Source organism: Diospyros lotus, chromosome 14, assembly GCF_014633365.1.
Source record: "Diospyros lotus cultivar Yz01 chromosome 14, ASM1463336v1, whole genome shotgun sequence".
Classification (NCBI taxonomy): domain Eukaryota; kingdom Viridiplantae; phylum Streptophyta; class Magnoliopsida; order Ericales; family Ebenaceae; genus Diospyros; species Diospyros lotus.
The window spans coordinates 32,930,135-32,953,300 of NC_068351.1; the positions used below are offsets into that span (position 1 = coordinate 32,930,135).

Consider the following 23,166-nt stretch of genomic DNA (forward strand, 5'->3'; position numbering starts at 1 on the left):
GGCCAAAGGCCACTATACTGTTGAGGTTTACAATTTAGTCCTTAATATTCTTGCAGCAAAATTTTAATTAAATCAAAATAATCAAATTCTGAGTTCAGTTTAATTTGTAGATTAATTTAGTTTGATTTTTTTTTCTGATTATTTCGACTCAGTTTGAATTTTTTATTAAAAATATATATATAAAATAACTAAATCGACCAAAATTTACTCATAAAAATTAATCAACTAAAAATTATTTTTAATCAAATAATATTATTTTTATTCCACTAACATTTATTTTTACTTAATTAATAAATCTTTTCAATCAAGTAATATTTCTGAACTAAAATCTACTCACGAAAATTAATCAAGTAGTATTTTTTTTACTAGAGTAATGTTTATCGTAATTATTTTTATTTTTTAATTATTTTAATTTTTTAGTTTAAACAACTATTTGATCAATTCGATTTGATTTTTAAAAAATATTTAATTTATTTAATTTAAATAATTGAGACAATTCAATAAATTTAGTCCGTTCAATAATCAAACTCACTGAAAGCTCAATCATAATTTTTATATTTTATTTTTATTAAAAATATTTTTTAATATTATTTCATATAAAAAATTAAATTTACAAGAAAAAAATACAAATCCCCAATTAACTTATATAATTATATTATTATAAATTAATTAAAAATAAAAATACCAAACTTATCCTTGTGATTATGCCTCTTACGCTATCCCACACCACCGAGCCCCAATGAACAGTGCAAGAGATAAATTAGGGAATCTGATTGTTCTTTCTAACTATGACAAAACATATTCTTTTTGGGACCAAACTTACCCTTGAATAGAGAAAAGTTGTGCCCAGCGAGGATATGAGAATAAAGAGTAAAAAAAAAAAAAATAACAATTAACATTTATCAAATTTTAACTCAAATTTTATGTTTATTTTTAAATTAAATAATTATTTTTATATTAAAAATTATATTTATAAAAAGACTCAAATTTTTTTATTTACATATTTTCCTACCACTTGGTGTCTTACTTTTGGAAACAATGTCATTTTTACATTTTTATTTCTTATCGTTGGGCAAATAGCAAAAAAAAACCCAATTTTTTTTTTTGAATTTACAAAATTATCTAAATATTTTAATTTTGACAATTATACCCCAATTAGTTCAATTGCGTATAATTTTATGCAATACCTAAAATTAACTTAGGAGACGTGTGTTATTGCTAGCGTGATAAATTACCTATCATAAAAAAATGAGTGACACCCACACGTATAGTTTATTTTTTTATTTTTTTCATATGTGTACATGTGGTTTCACTCATATATTTTTTTTATGATAAATGACACGTCACATCAATAATGACACAAATTTTCTAAATTAATTTCAAGTGTTGGATAAAATTACACTCTATTAGAATATAATTGTCAAAATTGAAACTTTTGGATAAATTTACAAACGCGACAAAATTTAATGTTTTTTTTTTTTTACAATTTATCCTATTCGTTTCCTATTTTTATTTATGTGCAACTTAAATTGATCAAACTGAAGGCTGTTCTAATTATCTTTTATCATTCAAGACCAAGAAGCTTACAATCATTGAGGCCATTACATGGAATTAACAACAGACTCTACATATTGACGGGGATTGTGAGTAATCGCAGCGACAACAGAAGGTGTTTGGCAGCGAACAGTTATGTATGGCGCAAACTGTTCATTCAACAAATCAAAAGCTAAGTTAATAATGATTCAATCAATTAAGATAAGATAAGATGAGGAGAGGGGAGGGGAATTATACCCACACCCGGGTCGAGTTTCAAGTCTTTAGGGTTAACAGTCAGAGGGGAGAAGCGACCACTGGCAGTGGCAATGTCCAGCTCGAACTGGGTAGCAAACACCACCAAGAACAGCACACAGACTGTCATCGCAAATGGCTTCATGATGCTGATGATGATATTGATTAGATGAAAACTTTTAGGGTTTTTGAGCAAATATCTTTGACAGGGATTGCTTAATTTCAAGTTAGTCCAAATTATTTATAAGCAAAATTCACATTCATTGATTAATTAAGTGGTGCATCTTTGTTGGAAAGATTTCGATAAGATTGTCAGAATATCTTTGTAATCTTTGTAAGATTTAAAGTATCTTTGTAATCTTTGTAAGATTGCGATATGGTAAAAATCACACACTATTAATGACTAAAATCGACTAAATCTTTTCAAAATTTAAAATAAAATTGTTAGAATATATTTGTGATCTTTGTAATATTGTGATATATGGTAAGAATCATGTATCATTAATGACTAAAAGCGACTAAATCTTTTTAAAATTTATGATAAGATTGTTAGGGTATCTTTGAAATCTTTGTAATATTGCAATATAGTGAAAAGATTTTGATAATGTTAGAGTAATCTTTGTAATATGATAAAAATCATGCATAATTAATAATTAAAACAGACTATGTAATACCCCATATCTGTGTGAGGTCACCACGTAATTTGGATGAGTTTAAAATACTGAAAAGCGGGTTTGATAGTAAAATAAATCGCCGAATCAGCTACAGGGAGTACCCCAGGGCTTAGATGCCTAAAGAAAATGGTATATCAGTATCAAGTATTCCGAGATAAGATTTATGGCATGCAAAGAAATCGGATTTGAAATGATTTTCAGTACAGTTAGGATTCAGGCTGAGAAATCGAATAATGGTAAGGGATTCCCGGGAAGTCAATGGGATCTCGAGTAGGGCTATATTAAATATAAAAATAACCCTTAAGTGGTTTCAGAAAGAAACAAAAGGATTTTCGATAAAAACACGATCTTACGTATAATCAGGCCTAAGTGTAATTTATTAATTTTGGCCGAGAAAGGTAGAAATGATGGTTTTTCTGAGTCTTCGGAGGTGGAATGAAGGGTTTAGATCTTATGGGGCTTAGTGGAATAGTTGGATAATTCAGGGGCATGAGGAGTCTTCGGGGATGGAATGAAGGGTTTAGATCTTATGGGGCTTAGTGGAATAGTTGGATAATTCAGGGGCATGAGGATAAGGGCCAAAATGCAAAAGAAAGTTTCAAGGGGGTCAAAATACAATTTTTGAAAACCTGCACAAGCATGACAGATCTGGCCCCCAAGCTTGGCCGAAAAATTCGAAGAAATGACGGCCCAATCTCGTCAGGGCATGGCCAAAGATGGTCTAAGAGGCGTGTGTGAGAAGCTATGGCCGGTAATTGGCCACATGGGGGTCGGTTTTGGCTTATAAATAGCGAGGGCTTTTCGTCGATTTTAGAGCAACAAATTGCTCGAGCTTGAGGGTGAATCGAAGGAAGCCAATAAGGGGCTTTTGATCCTTGAGTCAAGAGAAGAGTTTTTGGAAATTTTTGTGGGTTTTCGAGGTGGTTCGAGGGTGTTTCGTGGGTGGCCGAAAAGTCATGCGTGGTGGCCGGATCGGGTCTGATTTTGCTTGATTTGGAGGCCCTTCGGTGGTCGTTTCAATCGGGCACCCAAAGATACCCTCGTGATCAACTTGGAGAGGGTTACCAGTTGGTGTAGTCGGAGAAAATTTCCGGCCGTCGACTGGCGAGGAGCTCGCCAGAGAAGAAGGCGCGCGTGGCCTTCACGCGCGGCTGCCACGCTCAGCCCACTCGCTTGGCGTGTGGGGGCACGTGCCAAAGAGGTATTTTTCGATTCTTTTCTAAAATTCTTGAAAAATTATTTTATGTATGATTATGCAAAAATAGTTGAGGAAATAGTTGTGTAAATATTTATTTTGCATTGTTAGTGAGAAAAATGGGAGGAAAAAATAGAAAAATGTGAGGAAATTAAGGAAAAAAATTATATTTTGATGATTATTGGATAAATATGATGATTATGGTGCTTTGCGACTTAAGGTGAAGTGACTTGTGCGAAATTTGAGGTTGGCAAGTAAATCGAGACATTTCACGCTTTTCGAGAAAATTTGAGTTGCGTCTAAAGGTGAGTGGTTTTACCAAAAAAACTTGTTTGTGGCATGTGAATGGTTTACTGTGAGTTGTTCAATCCAATTCTTGTGCATATTCTTGTTACTTTGATCACTTTTGATTTATCGTGAGCGGTTGATTTCGTGTGATGGTTCGTCCAAACGATTATTTACACATGCATTGAATTTTGTACGGTAAATTGCATACATTGAAATGTTGATTTTATGTCATGCATGTTATGATTTTTGGCATTGGCATGTTATGTGTTAGCCATGTGGGATGTGGGTTATTAACTTGTGACGTGGCTCTTGAGTGACAACACTCGGGATGCGTGCCAAGGATTAATGCTATATGACTAGCTTGGGATGGGACTGAGACGGAATTCACCCTATGGTACTCAAGTGATGGGGCTGAGAGTGGACCCTACCCCGGTTGTTGGCTCAAGTGGCGGGACTGAGAGTGGACACCACCCCAGGTTCCTTTGAGCAATAGTATTAATACTAATGTGTCGTTGATTCCGGGGATAGTGCTGATGTGGTACTCTTGGGGCTAGGGTTGCGTTAGGTTTTGGAATGCTTTTGAGTAGGAGCGTAATGCCTAACAATGATAATGAGGTGATTCCCTGGTTCATATGTCGAGGTTGTCCATCTTAAATAAGATTGTGGTTGCCAATGGGTCGATGTGGTCGTGTCGCCTTTTGCATTTTCCCCGGTTAAGGCTAAGTGCTATGTGAGATTCTCTTAGGCTGGGGTATGTCAGGATTTGTCGGTTTTATATATGATTTCACATATATTCATGAAAATATTTTTGAACTATCACTTAGATGATTCAACATCTAATTTGAACTATGTCATTGGAATATTCAAACGTTTCAGGTGAAAGCAGTGGTGCTAAGAGAAAGAATGTCGTCGAGATGTAGCTGCTATGTTTAGTTTTCATAGGTTTTTGTCTATGATTACGATGTTCAGAGATTATGTAATATTTTGATATTTTCATGTGAAATATCGATTTGATTATTTAATTGTAAAAGGAATTTGTCAGTTATATATCATTGAGGTTTCAATATTGCTTCCGGTGATGTGATTGATAATACCTGTTTTAGTCTATTAATTTTTTTTAAATTTTGATATGTTGAGAAGGTATAATCGAGATTGTCGGGAAATGATTATGATGAGGGTATGTATATTGAGAGACTTATATTGGTTGTATGATGTTAAAAAAAAAAAAAAAAAATATCCTCAAAATCACAAGGTAATGCGTGTTCTAGGAAAACGAGGTGTTACAGACTAAATCTTCCTAAAATTTATAATGAGATTGTTAGAGTATATTTGTAATCTTTGTAATATTGTGATATGGTAAAAATCATACATCATTAATTACTAAAATCTATTAAATCTTTTCAAAATTTACAATAAGATTGTTAGAATATTTTTGAAATCTTTGTAATATTGTGATATGATGAAAAGATTTTGATAAAATTATTAGAGTATCTTTGTAATATTACGATACAATAAAAATCATGCATCATTAATGACTAGAATCGACTAAATCTTTTCAAAATTTATAATAAGATTGTTAGAACATATATTGTAATATCTGTAATATTGGGATATAATGAAAAGATTTTGATAATATTATTAGAGTATCTTGATAATCTTTGTGATATTGCGATACGATGAAAATCATATATCATTAATGACTAAAATCTACTAAATCTTTTCAAAATTAACAATGAGATTGTTAAAGTATATTTGAAATCTTTGTAATATTGCGGTATGGTGATTTTTTTTTGATAAGATTGATAGAGAAATCTTTGTAATATTGCGATATGATAAAAATCATGCATCATTAATGACTAAAATCTATTAAATCTTTTTAAAATTTATAATAAGATTGTTAGACCATGTTTGTAATTTTTGTAATATTGCAATATGTTGAAAAGATTTTGATAAGATTGTTAGAGTAATATTTGTAATATTGCGATATGGTAAAAATCATAAATTATTAATGACTAAAATCGACTAAATTTTTCAAAATTTACAATAAGAATGTTAGAGTATATTTGTAATCTTTGTAATATTGCGATACGGTGAAAATCATACATCATTAATGACTAAAATCTACTAAATCTTTTCAAAATTTACAATAAGATTGTTAGAGTATATTTGTAATCTTTGTAATATTGGGATACGGTAAAAAGATATTGACAAGATTATTAGAGTATCTTTGTAATCTTTTTAACATTGTGATATGGTAAAAATCATGTGTCATTAATTACTAAAATCTACTAAAGTTTTTCAAAATTTACAGTAAAATTGTTAGAGTATCTTTGTAATATTGCGATATGGCGAAAATCATGCATCATTAATGATTAAAATCTAGCTACTAAATCTTTTCAAAATTTATAATTTGAGACAGTTAATCTGCTTGTCATTTTATTTTTGGCCAAAAATCCCATTTGTCATCATTTTTCAAGTAAAAAAAAATTAGATTTAAAAGACAGAAGAAAAAGAAAATGACCATAATGTCCTAATTGATTTCAAATATTAGCACACAATTCTATTCTTACAAATTAACTGAAAAAAAATAAAATTAAACTTACTCTTAAGTGGAGGAAAGTGGCACAAATTGATGATTGGAGAGACAAATATAGAAAAAAAAAGTGACAATATATAACCACTAACGTAATTAGTCCCTAAATGCAAATAAAATTTTTATTTATCTCAAAAGAAATGAAAAAATCAATAAGTCCATAACCTAAATGAAATCCAATTCATTTTTGAATCACAAAGGCAAATTAGTCTCAAATTTATCTTTGATTTGTGAAAGCAAAGTAACTTCCAAAGAATTGAAATTTTAATTGAATTTTCTTATTTTTTTCCTAGTAAATATGGCTTTTAATTAATAAAATTTTCAAATATACGATTCTTTGATTTTTTTTATTTTTTTTCTCAATAAATGTAATTTTTGATTAAATTTTCAAACACTATGTTTTTGCTTCTAATTTTGAAAGTTGAAAATTACTTTGGTTCCATAATTCAAAGTTAAGTTGGAGACTAATTTGTTTCTATGACTTAAAGATAAATTGGATTTGGCTTAAGTTATAGACTAATTGGTTTTTGCACTTTTTTGGAGAAAAATTGAGATTTTGTTTTGGGTTCAAGGAATAATTAAGGTTAGTGGTTGCTTGTTTTCACATTTTTTTTTTATTTTTTGCTCTCAAATCATCATTTGGCAATAATTTTCTTGGATGACGATAAGTTTAGTCTTTTTATTTTTAATTGATTTATAATAATATAATTGTATGTAATTGTTTATTTAGGGCATTGTGGTCATTTTATTGGCACGTAAATCTAGTTTTTTCGTTAAAAAATGATGTTAAAGGGGATTTTTTTTATCAAAAATAAAATTATAAGGGAGTTAATCGTCTTAAGTTATAAATTCTAGAAGGGTTTAGTGAATTTTAGCTAAAAAGAAACCCAATTATCTTATTTTGATAGATTTATTTTCTTGCTCACGTTGGGTAACTCGACGCAGACATGCAAGGCATGCTTACGCAAAATCAGGATCAATTTCATGAGAATGATGCTCCGACTTTTGAGAAAATCCCTATACTTGTCAATTCACTTTCCTCCCAAGCACCAATGCGATTCAATCGAACACCGAATTTCATCCGGAACCATTAGTCTCTCTCTCCCTTTCTGCTCGCTTTCGTCGCAGTCGTTGTCGGGGAGGACCGTCGGGAGTTGCCAAAGACGAAAGGCCGAAGGCCACACTATACCGTTGAAGTTTACAATTTAGTCCTTAATATTATTGTGAGAGGAGCAAAATTTCAATTAAATCAAAATAATCAAATTAAATAGTCAAAATTGATAGTTGGATTCAGTTTAATTTATAGATGAATTCAGTTTGATTTTTGAATTTGAGTTTTTTTAATTATTTTGATTCAATTTAATGTTCTTATTGAAAAAAAAAGGCGAAATAATTGAACTGATCAAAATTTACTTAAAAAAATTAGTCGAGTAAAAATTATTTTTAATCAAATAATATTCTTTTTATTTGACTGACACTTATTTTTGTTCAATTAACAAATTTTTTTAATCAAGTAATATTTTAAAACTAAAATCTACTCACAAAGATTAATTGAGTAATATTTTCTTTATTTGGAAAACACTTACTCTTGATTTGGACAATTATTCGATTAATTCGGTTCAATTTTTTTTTTAAAAAAATTCAATTTATTTAATTTGAGCAATTCAGTCAATTTGATAATCAAACTGACCGAATACTCAATCTTAATTTGTATAGTTTATTTTTATTAAGAATATTTTAAATATTATTTTTTATAAAAAATAAATTTACATGCAAAAAAAACAAATCCCCAATTAACTTAAATAATTATATTATTATAAATTAATTAATAATGCAAATACCAAACTTACCCTTCATTAGAGAAAAGTTGTGCCTAATGACTATCCAAGAATAAAAAATAAAAAAAATAAAACAATTAACATTTATCATTCATCTATCAAATTCTAATTCAAAATTTATGTTTATTTTTAGATTAATTAACTACTTTTTATATTAAAAATTATATTTATAAAAAACCTAAATAATTTTTTAGTTACACATTTCTCTACCTTTCGTATCTTATTTTTTAGAAAAATATCGTTTTCACGTTTTTATTTCGTATCATATTCATTGGGCAAATAGCAAAAAAGAAAAAACTTCAACTTTTTTGCAAATTTACAAAAGTATTTTGGCAATTGTACCCCCAATTAGCTAAACTCTGTGCAATTTTATTTAACACCTAAAATCAATTTGGAAAGCGTGCATCATTGTTAATGTGGAAGTCACCTTGTTATAAAAAATATATATGAGTGGGACCCACATGTGTAATTTTATTTTATATTATTTTTTATATATGTACATGTTGGTTTCACTCATATTTTTTTTTTTATGACAAGTGACGTATCACATCAGTAATGATACAAGTTTTCTAAATTGATTTCAAGTATTGGATAAAATTATACTCGATTGGGATACAATTGACAAAATTAAAATGTTTGGATAAATTTACAAATGCTTCTATTTGTTTCCTATTTTCATTTCCGTCCACCTTAGATAGATCAAACTCGAGCCTGTTCTAATTATCTTTAATCACTAAAGATCATAATCATTGAGGCCATTACATGGAGAAAAGAAGCTTAACGCCAACCGTTAAAAAATTAACAACAGGCTTTACATATTGACGGGGACTTTGAGAAATCGCAGCGACAACAGAAGGTGCCTGGCAGCGAACAGTTAAGTATGGCGCAAGCTGTTCATTCAACAAATCAAAAGCTAAGTTAATAATGAATCAATCAACTAAGATAAGAAGAGGGGAGGGGATAGGAATTATACCCACCTGCGTCGAGTTTCAAGTCTTTAGGGTTAACAGTCAGAAGGGAGAAGCGACCACTGGCAGTGGCAATGTCCAGCTCGAACTGGGTAGCAAACACCACCAAGAACAGCACACAGACTGTCATCACAAATGGCTTCATGATGCTGATGATGATACTGATTAGATGAAAACTCTTAGGGTTTTTGGGCAAATATCTTTGATGGGGATTGCTTAATTTCAAGTTGGTCCAAATTATTTATAAGCAAAATTTACATTCATTGATTAATTAAGTGGTGCATCTTTGTTGGAAAAGATTTCAATAAGATCGTTAGTATCTTTGTAATCTTTGTACGTAAGATTGCGATATGGTAAAAATCACGCGTCATTAATGACTAAAATCGACTAAATCTTTTCAAAATTTACGATAAGATTGTTAGAATATATTTGTGATCTTTGTAATATTGTGATGTATGGTAAGAATCATGTATCATTAATGACTAAAATTGACTAAATCTTTTTAAAATTTATGATAAGATTGTTAGGGTATCTTTGAAATCTTTGTAATATTGCAATATAGTGAAAAGATTTTGATAAGATTGTTAGAGTAATCTTTGTAATATGATAAAAATCATGCATCATTAATGACTAAAATAGACTAAATCTTTCTAAAATTTATAATGAAGTTGTTAGAGTATATTTGTAATCTTTGTAATATTGCGATACGATAAAAATCATACATAATTAATTACTAAAATCTACTAAATCTTTTCAAAATTTACAATGAGATTGTTAGAATATTTTTGAAATCTTTGGAATATTGCGATATGGTAAAAATCATGTATCATTAATTACTAAAATCAACTAAATCTTTTTAAAATTTATAATAAGATTGTTAGAGCATATTTGTAATATCTGTAATATTGCGATATAATGAAAAGATTTTGATAATATTATTAGAGTATCTTGATAATCTTTGGAATATTGCGATGTGGTAAAAATCATAGTATTGTTTTTATTTTTGACCAAAAATCCCATTTGACATCATTTTTCAAGTAAAAAATTTAGATTTAAAAGACAAGAAAAAGAAAAAGAAAACAACCATAATGTCCTAATTAATTTAAATTATTAGCACACAATTCTATTCTTACAAATTAACTGAAAAAAAATAAAATTAAACTTACTCTTAAGTGGAGGAAAGTGGCACAAATTGATGATTGGAGAGGCAAATATAGAAAAAAAAAAGTGACAAAATATAACCACTAACGTAATTAGTCCCTAAATGCAAATAAAATTTTTATTTATCTCAAAAGAAATGCAAAAATCAATAAGTCCATAACCTAAATGAAATCCAATTCATTTTTGAATCACAAAAGGCAAATTAGTCTCAAATTTATCTTTGATTTGTGAAAGCAAAGTAACTTCCAAAGAATTGAAATTTTGATTGAATTTTCTTTTTTTTTCCTAGTAAATATGGTTTTTAATTAATAAAATTTTCAAATATACGATTCTTTGATTTTTTTTATTTTTTTCTCCATAAATGTAATTTTTGATTAAATTTTCAAACACTATATTTTTGCTTCTAATTTTGAAAGTTGAAAATTACTTTGGTTCCATAATTCAAAGTTAAGTGGGAGACTAATTTGTTTCTATGATTTAAAGATAAATTGGATTTCGCTTAAGTTACAGACTAATTGGTTTTTGCATTTTTTTTAAAATAAATTGAGATTTTGTTTGGGTTTAAGGAATAATTAAGGTTAGTGGTTGCTTGTCTTCACTTTTTTTTTTTTTTTTTCTGATTTTTTGCTCTCAAATCATCATTTGGCACAAATTTTCTTTAATTAAGGGTAAGTTTAGTCTTTTTATTTTTAATTGATTTATAATAATATAATTGCATGTAATTGTTCATTTAGTGCATTGTGGTCATTTTATTGGCACGTAAATCTAGTTTTTTGGTCAAAAAATGATGTTAAAGGGGATTTTTCATCAAAAATAAAATTATAAGGGAGTCAATCCTCCTAAGTTATAAATTCTAAAAGGGTTTAGTGAATTTTAGCTAAAGAGAAACCCAATCATCTCATTCTGATAGATTTATTTTTTCGTCCACGTTGGGTAACTCGATACAGGCATGTAAGGGAGAGTGTTTTTTTTTGGGAGGAGGGGTAGGGGGTTGGGTCCACGCTCCCCTCTCATTTTGTTTGCATCGAGCAAATATTATGTTATTCAATGCGAGCAACATAACATTCTCATTCTTTTTTATTCAATGGACATGTCATTTAGCCACTATTCGCTCATTCTTAAGCAAAGTGTGATATAAGTTAGAGTCATGCTACAGTGCCCGAATGGTTGATGCACGGAATGACAGAACGGAATGAAGCCTGCTGGGCCAAGGTTCGGCGGACTTTATCTAAGATGAAATCCACACTGCTATTAAAATTAAATAAAAATAAAAAATAATTAAAATTATAATATAAAAATTAAATTAAAATTATAATATAAAAAATAATTAAAATGAAATTCGCCCGATCTTTATTTGGACGCATGTTTCGAGGTGAAGTAGCAATTTCAAAGTGAGGATATTTTTGTTTTTTAATGCCTTTAGTCATCCTGTACGTCAATTAATTCGGGCAAAATAGCATTTTTTTATAAGTTATGGGATTTTAGTTTTAATGTTCAGTTCATCGCTTTATTTTAAAAAGGAGTTAAATTAATTAAGTCACGATAATTTTAAAAGTTGAGGCTAAATTGACTGTTGTATTTTGAAAAGGCACAAATTGTAACTGTGCGAGTCATGTTTGCGATTATGTGAGGTTATTTTCATCGGGGATTGAGTTGATGCTATTAATAGAATTAAAATATCATTAGATGACCTTAAGAAGGCATTATGGTTAATTGTGTACAGTTATGTTGCACAGAAACACCTTATATGTGATGTTTCCTCGTTTTCGAAACGTTTCTTATTCCCGTTTCAGACTCTATTTATGCCTATTTTTTTAGAAAAATGTTCGTTTCCACGTTTCCGTTTCTTATCAAAAACGTTTCCCGTTTCCGTTTCCGTGCAACATAGGTGTACGACGCCTTATTTGACTCTCTTTAAAAGTGTAATGGCCAAATTGACCTAAGTCTAAAAATATAACAAATTATTAATTTAGGGTCAATATAGCAACCAAAAAAAAAAAAAAAAAAACTTAAACCTTTTTGTGAATTTGTAAATTTATCTAAACGTTTTAATTTTGGTAATTTTATCCTAATTGACTCAATTAAGTGTAATTTTATCCAAAACTTGAAATCACTTTGGGAGATATGTGTCATTGTTGATGTGGTACGTTACCTGTCATAAAAAAAATATATGAGTGGGATCCACATGTACACATGAAAAAAAAAAAATTATATATATGAGTCCTATTAATATATGTACATGTAAATCTTACTCTTATATATATATATATATATTTTTATCATAGGTGGCTTGCCACATTAATAATGACATGCATCTCTCAAATTGTTTTCAGGTGTCGGATAAAATTGAGTTAATTGAGATACAATTGTCAAAATTGAAACATTTGAATAAATTTATAAATTTGTGAAAAGGCTTGAATGTTTTTGCTATTTGTCCAATTATTTAACCATTTTTAAAGTATAGTAATCAAATTAGGTTTGAGACTAAAATACAATAGCTTATTTAACACTTTGCCCAAAAATAAAAAAATAGAGGTATTTAAATTAAATAATAATAAGATATAACTAAAGATAAGATAAATTTTATTTAATTCCCTAAAGTTATTATTATTTGCCACAACTTTATGTATGAAACTAATCATTATACAAGTTAATGTCAAGAGGGATTACTTACTGTTATATGCTAAATCACCAAATCGCCCTCCTTGACATAACATAGGATCCTTTTGAGATTCGACTAGTGCAATGCAATGAAGAGTGCCAAATAGTAATATTTCATAATTTATTAAATTTATTTATTTTTGATAAAAAAAATATTCTTCTAGGTTATTTTTTTTAATCTTTAAAACGATAGTTAATTATATAGACACAAATTGATGAAGGAATATCCTAATTAGTCTAGATAAAATTACATAAATATCCCTTATTGAAATTATTTAGAAACGACATTAGTTTCGGGATACTAAAATCTAGGTTAAGGCAAAGGAGTACTCAAGATTCTAAATTTAAATTCAGATTTAACTTGAGAGCAAACTGGAGTCGAGTAGAAGACTCGATCCAAATGATCGAATCTATATCCCAATTCAAATCTAGATCTCCATTATCTTTTATCAAAACTAGTTCATGAGTTAAGATCTGATCATCCGCGTAACATGATCATGATTTTCAAATATATATATATAATATATATAAGTAAATTGGATATGAAACTATGTTAATAAAGTCAATTTCTTAAATAACCCTTGCATATTCTACTTAAAAAATGAAAATTACACGAATAAGATTTGAATTTATAACTTTTAAATTAAGTTTCGATACCCAAACTCTTTTTAATATAAGTTTTGTTTAAAACACCTAAAGAATCGAACTTCAACTATCAAGTGCAATTATTTCACTAGCATGTGCATGAGATGGATTAGATCCCTTGAGTGTGTGTCACTTTGAAATGAAGGAAAGACATCTAAACCAGGGTTTAAGTTGAGGGGATGAATGAATAATGATCCCAGGAATAGAGAAAGGAGACAAAAGAGATGCAGTCCCAAAGCTCAAACAGCATGTGTTTGGGGTGCCCTACAAAACTGTGTAAGTTAGGTCAATGGAGCTATCCATCAACTTCAAGATTAATTCAATTAATAAGGGTCCTCTGACCACCAAAATGGCATGTTTCCAAACCGGCTAACACCCCCATTTTCTAAGACAATGGGCTCATGCCTGGCCATCCCTATTTCTTTTGTCTTCTTCAATCCCAACAATTCAACGGTGGCTATGCCATTTGGCCCCTTTCATGTTTTGTGGATAAGCTCCACAGCCTCCATCAGCCATCAAAGTCTCAAATTTTTTCATGCCAAAAGTTTTCTGGGCATCGGGTTTTATCGAAACTTTACCGACTATCAAAATTAACATCAAATACTTTGCTCTTTTTATCCTTTTTTTGAGGGTCAACTTTATTAGGGTTTTGTTTAAATGTCTAACTAAATGACAAAAAGTATATTTTTTGCATGCTTTGTTCCTTCTACCTAAGTTTATAGAATGTCGAATTTTTTTTTATTCAATTGTTAAAATAAACACTTGTTGACATTTAATCTCAGCTGACCGTGATTCGTTTGGGCCGCGGTGAGTGAATCCGAAATGCCAAGAAGAAGAAAACAAAGATCCCAGATATGAGTGAACACAAGCAATTTTCACGTGATTTGGTTAGAACGATGCCTACTCCACTACCGTACTCTGATTATTCTTCCAGAGTAGTGGTATCTGATTATTCCCTTTTCTTTTTTTCTTATGATATCTCTGACCCCTATTTATAATGAAAGACCTTTACAATTTGGATAAGATATAAAAATATAAAAATGATATAATGGGGGACAAACAGTCTTTATCATCTGTACAAAACTGGGAGTGAGATCCTCATTACGAGGAGTATGATCTATTTCAGATAAAGTAAATGGGCCCTGCTTTTGATTGTTCAGCAGGTTTGTTATTTATGCGAGTTGGAGGTTTTAGGCCAACAATCTAGACGGTTCAACGAATTGGGGGTTTTATTGGGGGCTCGTTAGTCAATTGTTGAAAGCTCGCTAGGAGCTTCGTCAGAAGCTCGCAAAGAGCTCGTTTTATGAGATTCGAATTTTGGGGGTGTATGAGTTTTCTTTGATGAGGTCGCCTAGACTTTCTGGGCTCCAGACGATTAGACCGGCCTACCAGACTGAGTTTAGCCCATAAAGAGTGATGCGAAAAATACATATAACAACACCAAAAAATATATTCTCGATATTTCTTGCCCTCTTGCCCTTTTTACCTAAGTTTAAAGAATATCTAGAAAATAATATTTTCTTAATATATAAGTCGAACCTATACATATATTGGTCACGTCAAAATTAGGTCTTATTGTTAATATATACCACATATTGTAGGCCGAGAAAGATTCTATGTGGAGCCTATATACTTAATCCATCACACCAAATTAATTAGGCCTTATTATTGGGGGGAAAATGACAAAAAGTTTGGCAATGAAACAACAGAGTAGGACCAATAATGGATGAAATGGTCTGCTAAGGAATAGGGATATATGGATCATTGGCACATGATCACATGGCTTTGCACATGAATTCTCTGCTCTTGCTCAATAAGGGCTTGTCCTAATGCTATATACTGTTGCCCCGGGGGGGGCCTTGTTTATAGACACACATTTTCTCTTCCTTGTTATACAAATCCAATCTCCCAATCATTGCCTTTGCCACATATATATATGCTGCAATATTGCAAGTACCATATATATCATTTGAAGCTATATACATACATATATATAATATATATATATATATATTCATGCTGTGGGTTCTTGACCTGTTGTATTACATATCATAGTTCTTAATTTGGAACAGCTAAGAATGCTAATGATTGGGCGTTCAAGGATTATTTGAGTTTGAAAGAACAAGACCATGGAATCCAGTCATGAAATTAGCTAGCTAGCTAGCCTCTTAACTTATTGATGATGGTTAGAGTTTATTCATCACTAGCTCTATTTAAAGTTGAGTAAGTTTCGATAACTGTCATTAATCCCGAACTCATTCAAAATTTACTTAATCTACCAAGGGCATGGCTAGCTCAACCCCCGTATATTCTCTTAAGATCAAGTTATGATAAAGTCAATCTCGATAATAGAAATAAAAAAAAGTAGTAGTATGTAATAAATGACGCACTTATATCTTAAAATTTGTATCTTTACATAGACATATTGTGAGTTAAAAGAAATATAATAATTGTACTGTGTGAATAATCAGATTTAGATCCATGAGTCAGTCTGGACAAGTAGGGATTTGGGCTAAATCAAAGCAAATTTAATTATTTGGATTAAATCTTTTATCGAAATTTAGCATGTTTGAGTGAGAACCTGTCTTAGATCTAAAATCCCGAATACCCATTTAGCTTAGTCCAAATCTGAGTATAACTATAAGAAAGGGTATTTACGTATCTTACAAAGCAAAAATATGATAACGTACAAAATAACAAAGTTGTAGACACTTTTTTTTCTTCTTCTTAAACGGTCATCATTAGTACTTAACTTTCCTAGTTTTGGTGTGAATTGGAGGTGGAGGGAGAAGTTTTCAAATGTTGGATCGGACCATCTGGTTAAAGTGCTTATCTTGTTATAATAAAAATATTATTTCAAACATTCATTTATGATATTTCATAGGACAAATGACTCTGAAAATAACATTTCAGAGACTCAAAATTTTGAATTGTGAGTGTTCCTTTAAGGCTAACTTTTGAGGGACACAGACACGATGGTGGAGTGTACAGTCGCTTGTGGTCACCCATTGGCCTAAAATCCATAAATTTTAGGGCACATGTGGGCCCCACCTTCCCAACAGTCAAATAATTGAAATGGGGCAATCATGCTGTTTCTCAAATAAGAATTTAACTTAAAACCGTTGCCCCCCTGATCTTGCTTACTATCATGTATAGATTTTTGTAAAATATAGAGTATATTATTATACATATATGTAATTAAAAACTTTTCCCTTTGAGCTAGCACCCACATGGCCTATAAATAAAGCTCCATATATGCATTATATTTTCCATGCACAATCTCTCTCTCTCTCTCTCTCTCTGTGTGTGTGTGTGTGTGTGTGCTGGTTCTGGTGTGTTGATTAGAAGATGGTGTCAAAGACAGGAGAAGGCATGAAGAAGAGGCAGCAGCAAGAACAGCAGCAACAACAGATGATGCAGAAGCAGATGACGACGATGATGCAGTGCAACAAAGGGAAAGCAAGCAAGTTCAAGAGGAGCATCTCCAATCTTGAAGATGGTGCTTCTTCTGCCATTCTTCTCCTTGCTTGCATCGCCTTTTCTAATTCCCATCTCTAGCTCTCTCTCTCTCTCTCTCTCTCTCTCTCTCTATCTAGAACCATAGCTAGCTACTTATAACATGTCAGTGAGTGATCTTCCTGGTCACCTCCTCCTCTTCTTCTTCTTCTTGTATTCATCAGCTTTCATACAGTCTATTAAGTAGTTATTTCTACATTCGTTTCTATCTATCTGTTGTCAATAATCAAGAAAGCATATGCTCACAAGCAAATGAACCCATAAAACTCGGCACATGCATCACCCCCCCCCCCCCCCCCCCCCCCCACAAGAGTTGTGTAATTTGTACCCAATATTCTCCTTAATTATTTTTTTTTTTGTTTGTTTTATAAAAGATAAACTATATCTATACAGACAAACATGTGGGAAGAAACAGTGTTATTAGAATTTGATGGTATGAGATTTATCAACTTGATGAAGTCGATCGGGTTTTTGGGCCAAACATATGTAAAAAGAGGCAAGGTTGAATTTTTCAATTTAGCCTTCGATACTTGAATTAGTCAACCAAAAAGATGGGTAGCTAAAATGCTTAATTAAATGAGTTAAATACCTTTTATTTGTGAGAGACTAAGGCTTTTATATAGGTTAGATTGAGGCTTGGTCTAGCAAGATATTTAGAATTAGTCACCTGAGTTCAGCCCCTTACAAATAAGGACAAATCTTCTTAAGTTAGTAGTGGATCCTCCAAAATCTAGATCTATCAATCTTCTTCGATACAAGTCAAATATGGGACACATGTCCTTTCTGTCCTAACTGTTAGCAATGACACATGTTGAGCAAAAAAAAAGTTAATCTCTTGGTCCAAAGATGTTTTCAATTAGTCCAAAACCACATCCAGAAGTGGGTTTTACATAAGAATTACGTACGTTTATGTTTAAAGTAAAAGATTGATATATAAGGTAACATTTTTTTTTATTTTAAATAAAATAATAATTAATAATTTAATATGATATAAAAATAAATAAACAAAAATAAAATGCCAACTTCAAATCTCATGGTTGCTAGTACCCATTTTGGAAAACTAATGAATTTGAATGGGTGGATTGCATCTAAATATTATACATACAGCTAGACAAGACAAAAGCATTAAATATTTCTAACCTGATGTCCATTTCAGAGGACACGTGAACGGCAAATGGGATCAAAACAAAGAAAGGTACATGGACCAAAGAAGCTGTCTGAGTCTGTTCATACATACCCTTTTGCCATTTGAACAAGAATTTGTTTGATTTTGTGTGTGGCATTTAATTTTGATAAGAATAATTTACAAGGATAATTTTGATAAGAATAATTTACATAAAATTTGATGTGTCACGGGTTGTGCCCCTCTAACAAGAAGGTTCGGGTCCAAAAAAAATAGTCAAAAGCCTAAGGAAGACGATAGTCAAAATATTTGAGGAGACTTTCTCGTCGGAAGATCAAGTTTGTTGGACATACTCTAGGCCTCTTCGTAAATAGGTAAACTTTTGTTCTAAAAAAGGTATATTTCATATATTAATCGAAATTCTACGTATCTAACTTAAATATTAAAGTATTTGCACATAAATATTTTGCACTCTCTAATTGTTCTTTTTCTTATAAATCTCGAGTGGTTTGATAATAAATATCTAGATAAATAAATTTATTTTTGTGTTCAACTACCAACAAAATTATTATTGGGTGTTACAAATATATAATAATTGTATTTAAATAATATTTTCAATATATATATATATATATATGGGGTGGGCTGGCCCTTAATTGCCTGCCTTGAATAGAACATGCTTTGGCCTGACACTTGGGTTTTTGCAATGGATGGTGACCAAACCAAAACGTCGCACTTATACCAAATGAAACGACTAGCGACAGTGATATTATTATTATTATTTATTTAACTTGACACATGATGTGTTCCTACTTTTCCAACGGCTATCCAATAAATGGTGCCTATAGGCTTGGTTTGAGGCAATATTCATGACATCAACCAACCAACTTTAACCCTCTTTTCTAAGTGTGATATATGCATGAACCTTTAAATATTTTTTTTTTTTAAATTTTATTTTTATTTTTATTTTTACACATGTCGCTTCAATTAATGGGTGTGACATGATACACTCTTTACCATATCCTTTGTACTCATCTACTTAATTTGAGAATCTCGAGATAGTGGTCGTTGGAGATCTCGCTCGACAATTATACTAGATAATTTCATCGAGAATTTTGCCCATTAGTTGAGGATCAAATTATGTATAGAGCTGGCTCAATGAAGTTAGAGATCTTAGGCAAGAAGATTTGTCAAGCCTTATATTAATTTTTTTTTTATAAAAAAAATAAATAATACACCTTTTTATACAATTATTTTATTATTTTATTAAATAAAAAATTAAAATTCAATAACTACAAAATATAATTTAACAACAATAAATTTTTAATTAAAATATAATATCTCAGAGATAAAAAAAAAAAGTCAAACAATTTGCTATAATAAGTAAAGAAAAATAAAACTATTTTTTCTTGAAATTTTAAGAAGGTTAGTGCGAGTAAAAAACTATATATTCTTAATTTTTTTATAAAAGAAAATAAAATGAAACATTAAAATGATAGTATTAAAAAGATAAAATTCATCAATAATGAGTAACTTTTTCATTTTATAAATATGTGTTGAACTTTCACCTTTATGTAAAATTAATTTTTCTTGTCTTTTGAGATGCAAAATTATTGATTAAATCTCCATAATCAAGTTTATCTAATAAATCATGTTCAATAAATAATGTTTTATTGGAAGAGGGAAAAATTAGAAAGAGAAAGTGAGTTTTATGGAATATTGGGATTATGGGATTTGAGAATAACAAGCAGCAACGGTAAAAAATTGAAAAATGGAGAAAGGAAATTAAAAAGATTTATAATATTTTGTATTTAATTTTTTTTAATAAAATATTTATTATTAAAAAATAATATATATATATATTACAATTTTTTAAAATTATGAACATATATGACTTCACTGTTGGACTGACCTAATTATGTAAGCAGTATAATTTTAAAAAGATAAACACTGAGTTTACTTATTATTCTGATGCTCACTCACTCAATACAAAATACTAAGTTAATTGTTAAAGTACACTCTAAAGAGACGAAAACCCTAGTTTGTAACTAAAAGAATGAATGAATTGAAGCCGAGTACTAGACCAAAGCAATTATATGCACACCGTCAATAATAGGCTAAATACATACTTTAGTTTAAATATTCGAATTTTTTGTTATTTCAATTACACATATAAATTATGCAATTAACTCGAAATTACATAATTCAAGAGTATAATTAAAATAAGAAAGAGATCGGAGTCTCTATTATTTTAATAATACATAATTTATTCATCCCTGGAAATCCAGAACAGCGGATGAACAAGCTGAACAGCAATTCAAGCAAAGCAAGCAAGCTCTCAAATTCTCTCTCCGGGATTTGACGAGCATTATTACTACATCACAGAGATGGAGGAAGTGATCGATCATGGAACGAACCGTCTTCCCCAGTTTGTCTTATTTGCATGGATCCAAGCGCAGAACATAAACCGAGCAGCCAGCTGAGCTAGGGCTCAGCATTTCCAGCAGGAAGCCGCGACGATGGGCTTCGATTTCCAGCCCAGAACCAGGCAGCCTTTCTCTTCAACAATGGTGAAGCCCTCGCAGGAGCTCATCATCATCATCTTCCCCAGCCACAGCTTGGCCTGGGCTGCCATCTTGATGGGCGCCGGCTGGAACCCCGCCCGGCTCATCCTCCTGCGCCACTGGTCCACCCGCTCGTGCCGCTCCACCCTCGCCGGCCCCTCGCAGCTCACGATGTTCTTGATCTCCTCCGCGAAGAAGAACTGCTCCATCTTCGCGCGCCTCGTGTCGAACCTGGGCAGCATCGCGTCCAGCGAGTCGAAGATGGCAGAGTAGTAATGCAGAGCTTCCATGAATCGGCCGAGGAAGAATGGCCCGTTGTGGCTGGAATCCTGCTCCACCAGAACCAAAACCCTGGGAGACAGCTCGTGGATGATCTGCAGCACGGAGTTCAAAGCTCCCCGGCTCTCCTTCACCACGCAGTGGAGCTCCAGAATGCTGTTCACCACCACCACTTCGTCTTCGAAAGTTTCAATTTCTTCTTTCTTCAGGCTGTCTAGGCTACTTTCCACCACTGAGAACTCCAGGTTTATCCCGACGCTCTCGGCATAGGCTTCCAGCTCATTGCCGATGAGCTGGGATAGAGAAGGAACACGAGACTCAAGAACAATATACAATATATAGAAAAAAAATATTAAATTTAGTTAGTCAATTCGGGTCTCGTCTTTAAGAACCTGGAATCTCTTGGCGTAGGAGCCGACGGCGGTAATTCTGAGGCGGCCCGGTGGCGACCCGGAACGGGCAGCCAGGCTCTGGATCAGGTTCCGCCATTGATGGCCGTGGGGCAGCCCCCGGGTCATCCCCAGGTCCACGACGTGGACGAAATTCTCTCCCTCAAAGGCTTCCAATATTGCGTTGTTGGCCACGAAGTGCCCGAACTGAATGTGCGGGCAGATGTCGTAAACGAGCCGAAGCGCCTCTTGCTGCTTCTCCCAGTCAATGTCCCTTTCGTTCATGGCCGGGGCAAGCGAGCCGACCGTTCCCAGCGGCTGCACCATCGCCAGCCGGTCGGCGAGGCCCTGCACGAAGCAAGACGCCACGCGCTGGAACGCCGAGCCGAAGACGAGCGCGCTGGCTCGCAGCTCCGAGAGCAAAGCAGAGGCGTGGGCCTTGTCGCGGCAAGCCACGGCCTCGGCGCACGAAATCAGGAGGAGTACCAGCCTCGTCCCGTCTCCGCCGGCGACGCCGTCTTCCTCAGCCTTTGCGTCCTCTTCGGCCGCCTCGGGCACGGAGAATCTTTGAATGCAAGTCAATACCTGGTTGCGGAACTGCACCGTCGTCAGGCTGGGGGCGCTGTTATTCCGTCTGAATCCGCTGCCGCCGCCAGAAACCCAGACAGAGTTGCCACTTCCGTTGGATTCAGGAACGCTCTCCGTCCTTCTCAGCCGCTTGCTATGGCCTCCTTCCTCGGCTGGCGGAGGCCCGGTGGGGATCCAAATGGCCGCCGCCGAACTCTGCAACAATGGCAGATCGTAGCAAGCCATTACAGATAGAGCATTAAGATTCAACCCACTATTATTACCATTATTCATCTGATCGCCGTCACAGCACAAGTAACTCGGAACCATATATACTTCTTCTTCTTCTTCTTCTTCAGGTTAGGCTCTGAAAGAACCATACGTCGAGCAAGGCCGGCTTATATAATCGCCATCGTTACAATCGAAGAAACTTCATAGATGACGATGATGATGACGATCGATTTGATTACAAGTTTATATATAGTTGTCTTGTCTCCTCCAAGCACCACAAAGAATTAACTATATAGCATAGTGAAATCGAAGCCGCACCCATATAGCCCGGAATTTATTATTAACATCCTCGGATTCTGGAGGATTGTTCTTCATTAATCTACATTATATTAGTACTTAACGTTGCTTTCTGATCAGCACTGAGGTCGACAAATACGATGTTTCTTGCACCCTTTTTTGCTCCTTGCTTTTCTTAATGCAAGTTTTGTCGACTTGCATTTGGACCAGTTTGGTTTCACCATGGGTAACCGGTGCAAATTTTATATTTCAATCCTAAAAGGGGTTATTATTAATTAATTAATTAATTGTGTTAAGTTTGAACAATCAAATATTGGTTACCCTATTTGGTAATCATTCAAGATTGAATGACTTTTATAATACCTATGGAAATACAAGTAGTACAATTT

The 23,166-nt window shown here is 32.4% G+C and overlaps 1 protein-coding gene across 1 annotated transcript; it reads right to left on the reverse strand.

Annotated features, from left to right (window-relative positions):
• Positions 1-20,941: 20,941 nt before the first annotated feature.
• LOC127791016 (GRAS family protein RAD1-like) lies at positions 20,942-22,579 on the reverse strand. The gene is made up of 2 exons (XM_052320749.1): positions 21,686-22,579; positions 20,942-21,586 (listed from the first exon to the last, which is right to left on the reverse strand). Exons 1-2 carry the CDS (start codon positions 22,577-22,579, stop codon positions 20,942-20,944), a joined length of 1,539 nt encoding a protein of 512 aa, XP_052176709.1.
• Between the last annotated feature and the right edge of the window lie 587 nt (positions 22,580-23,166).

Bases quoted from the DNA above. Each gene is read 5' to 3' on its own strand.
- LOC127791016 (XM_052320749.1), bottom strand. From the start codon at position 22,579: ATGGTTCCGAGTTACTTGTGCTGTGACGGCGATCAGATGAATAATGGT. The intron at 21,587-21,685 runs GTTCTTAAAGAC...TCTCTATCCCAG, and splicing joins CCTACGCCAAGAGATTCCAG to CTCATCGGCAATGAGCTGGA.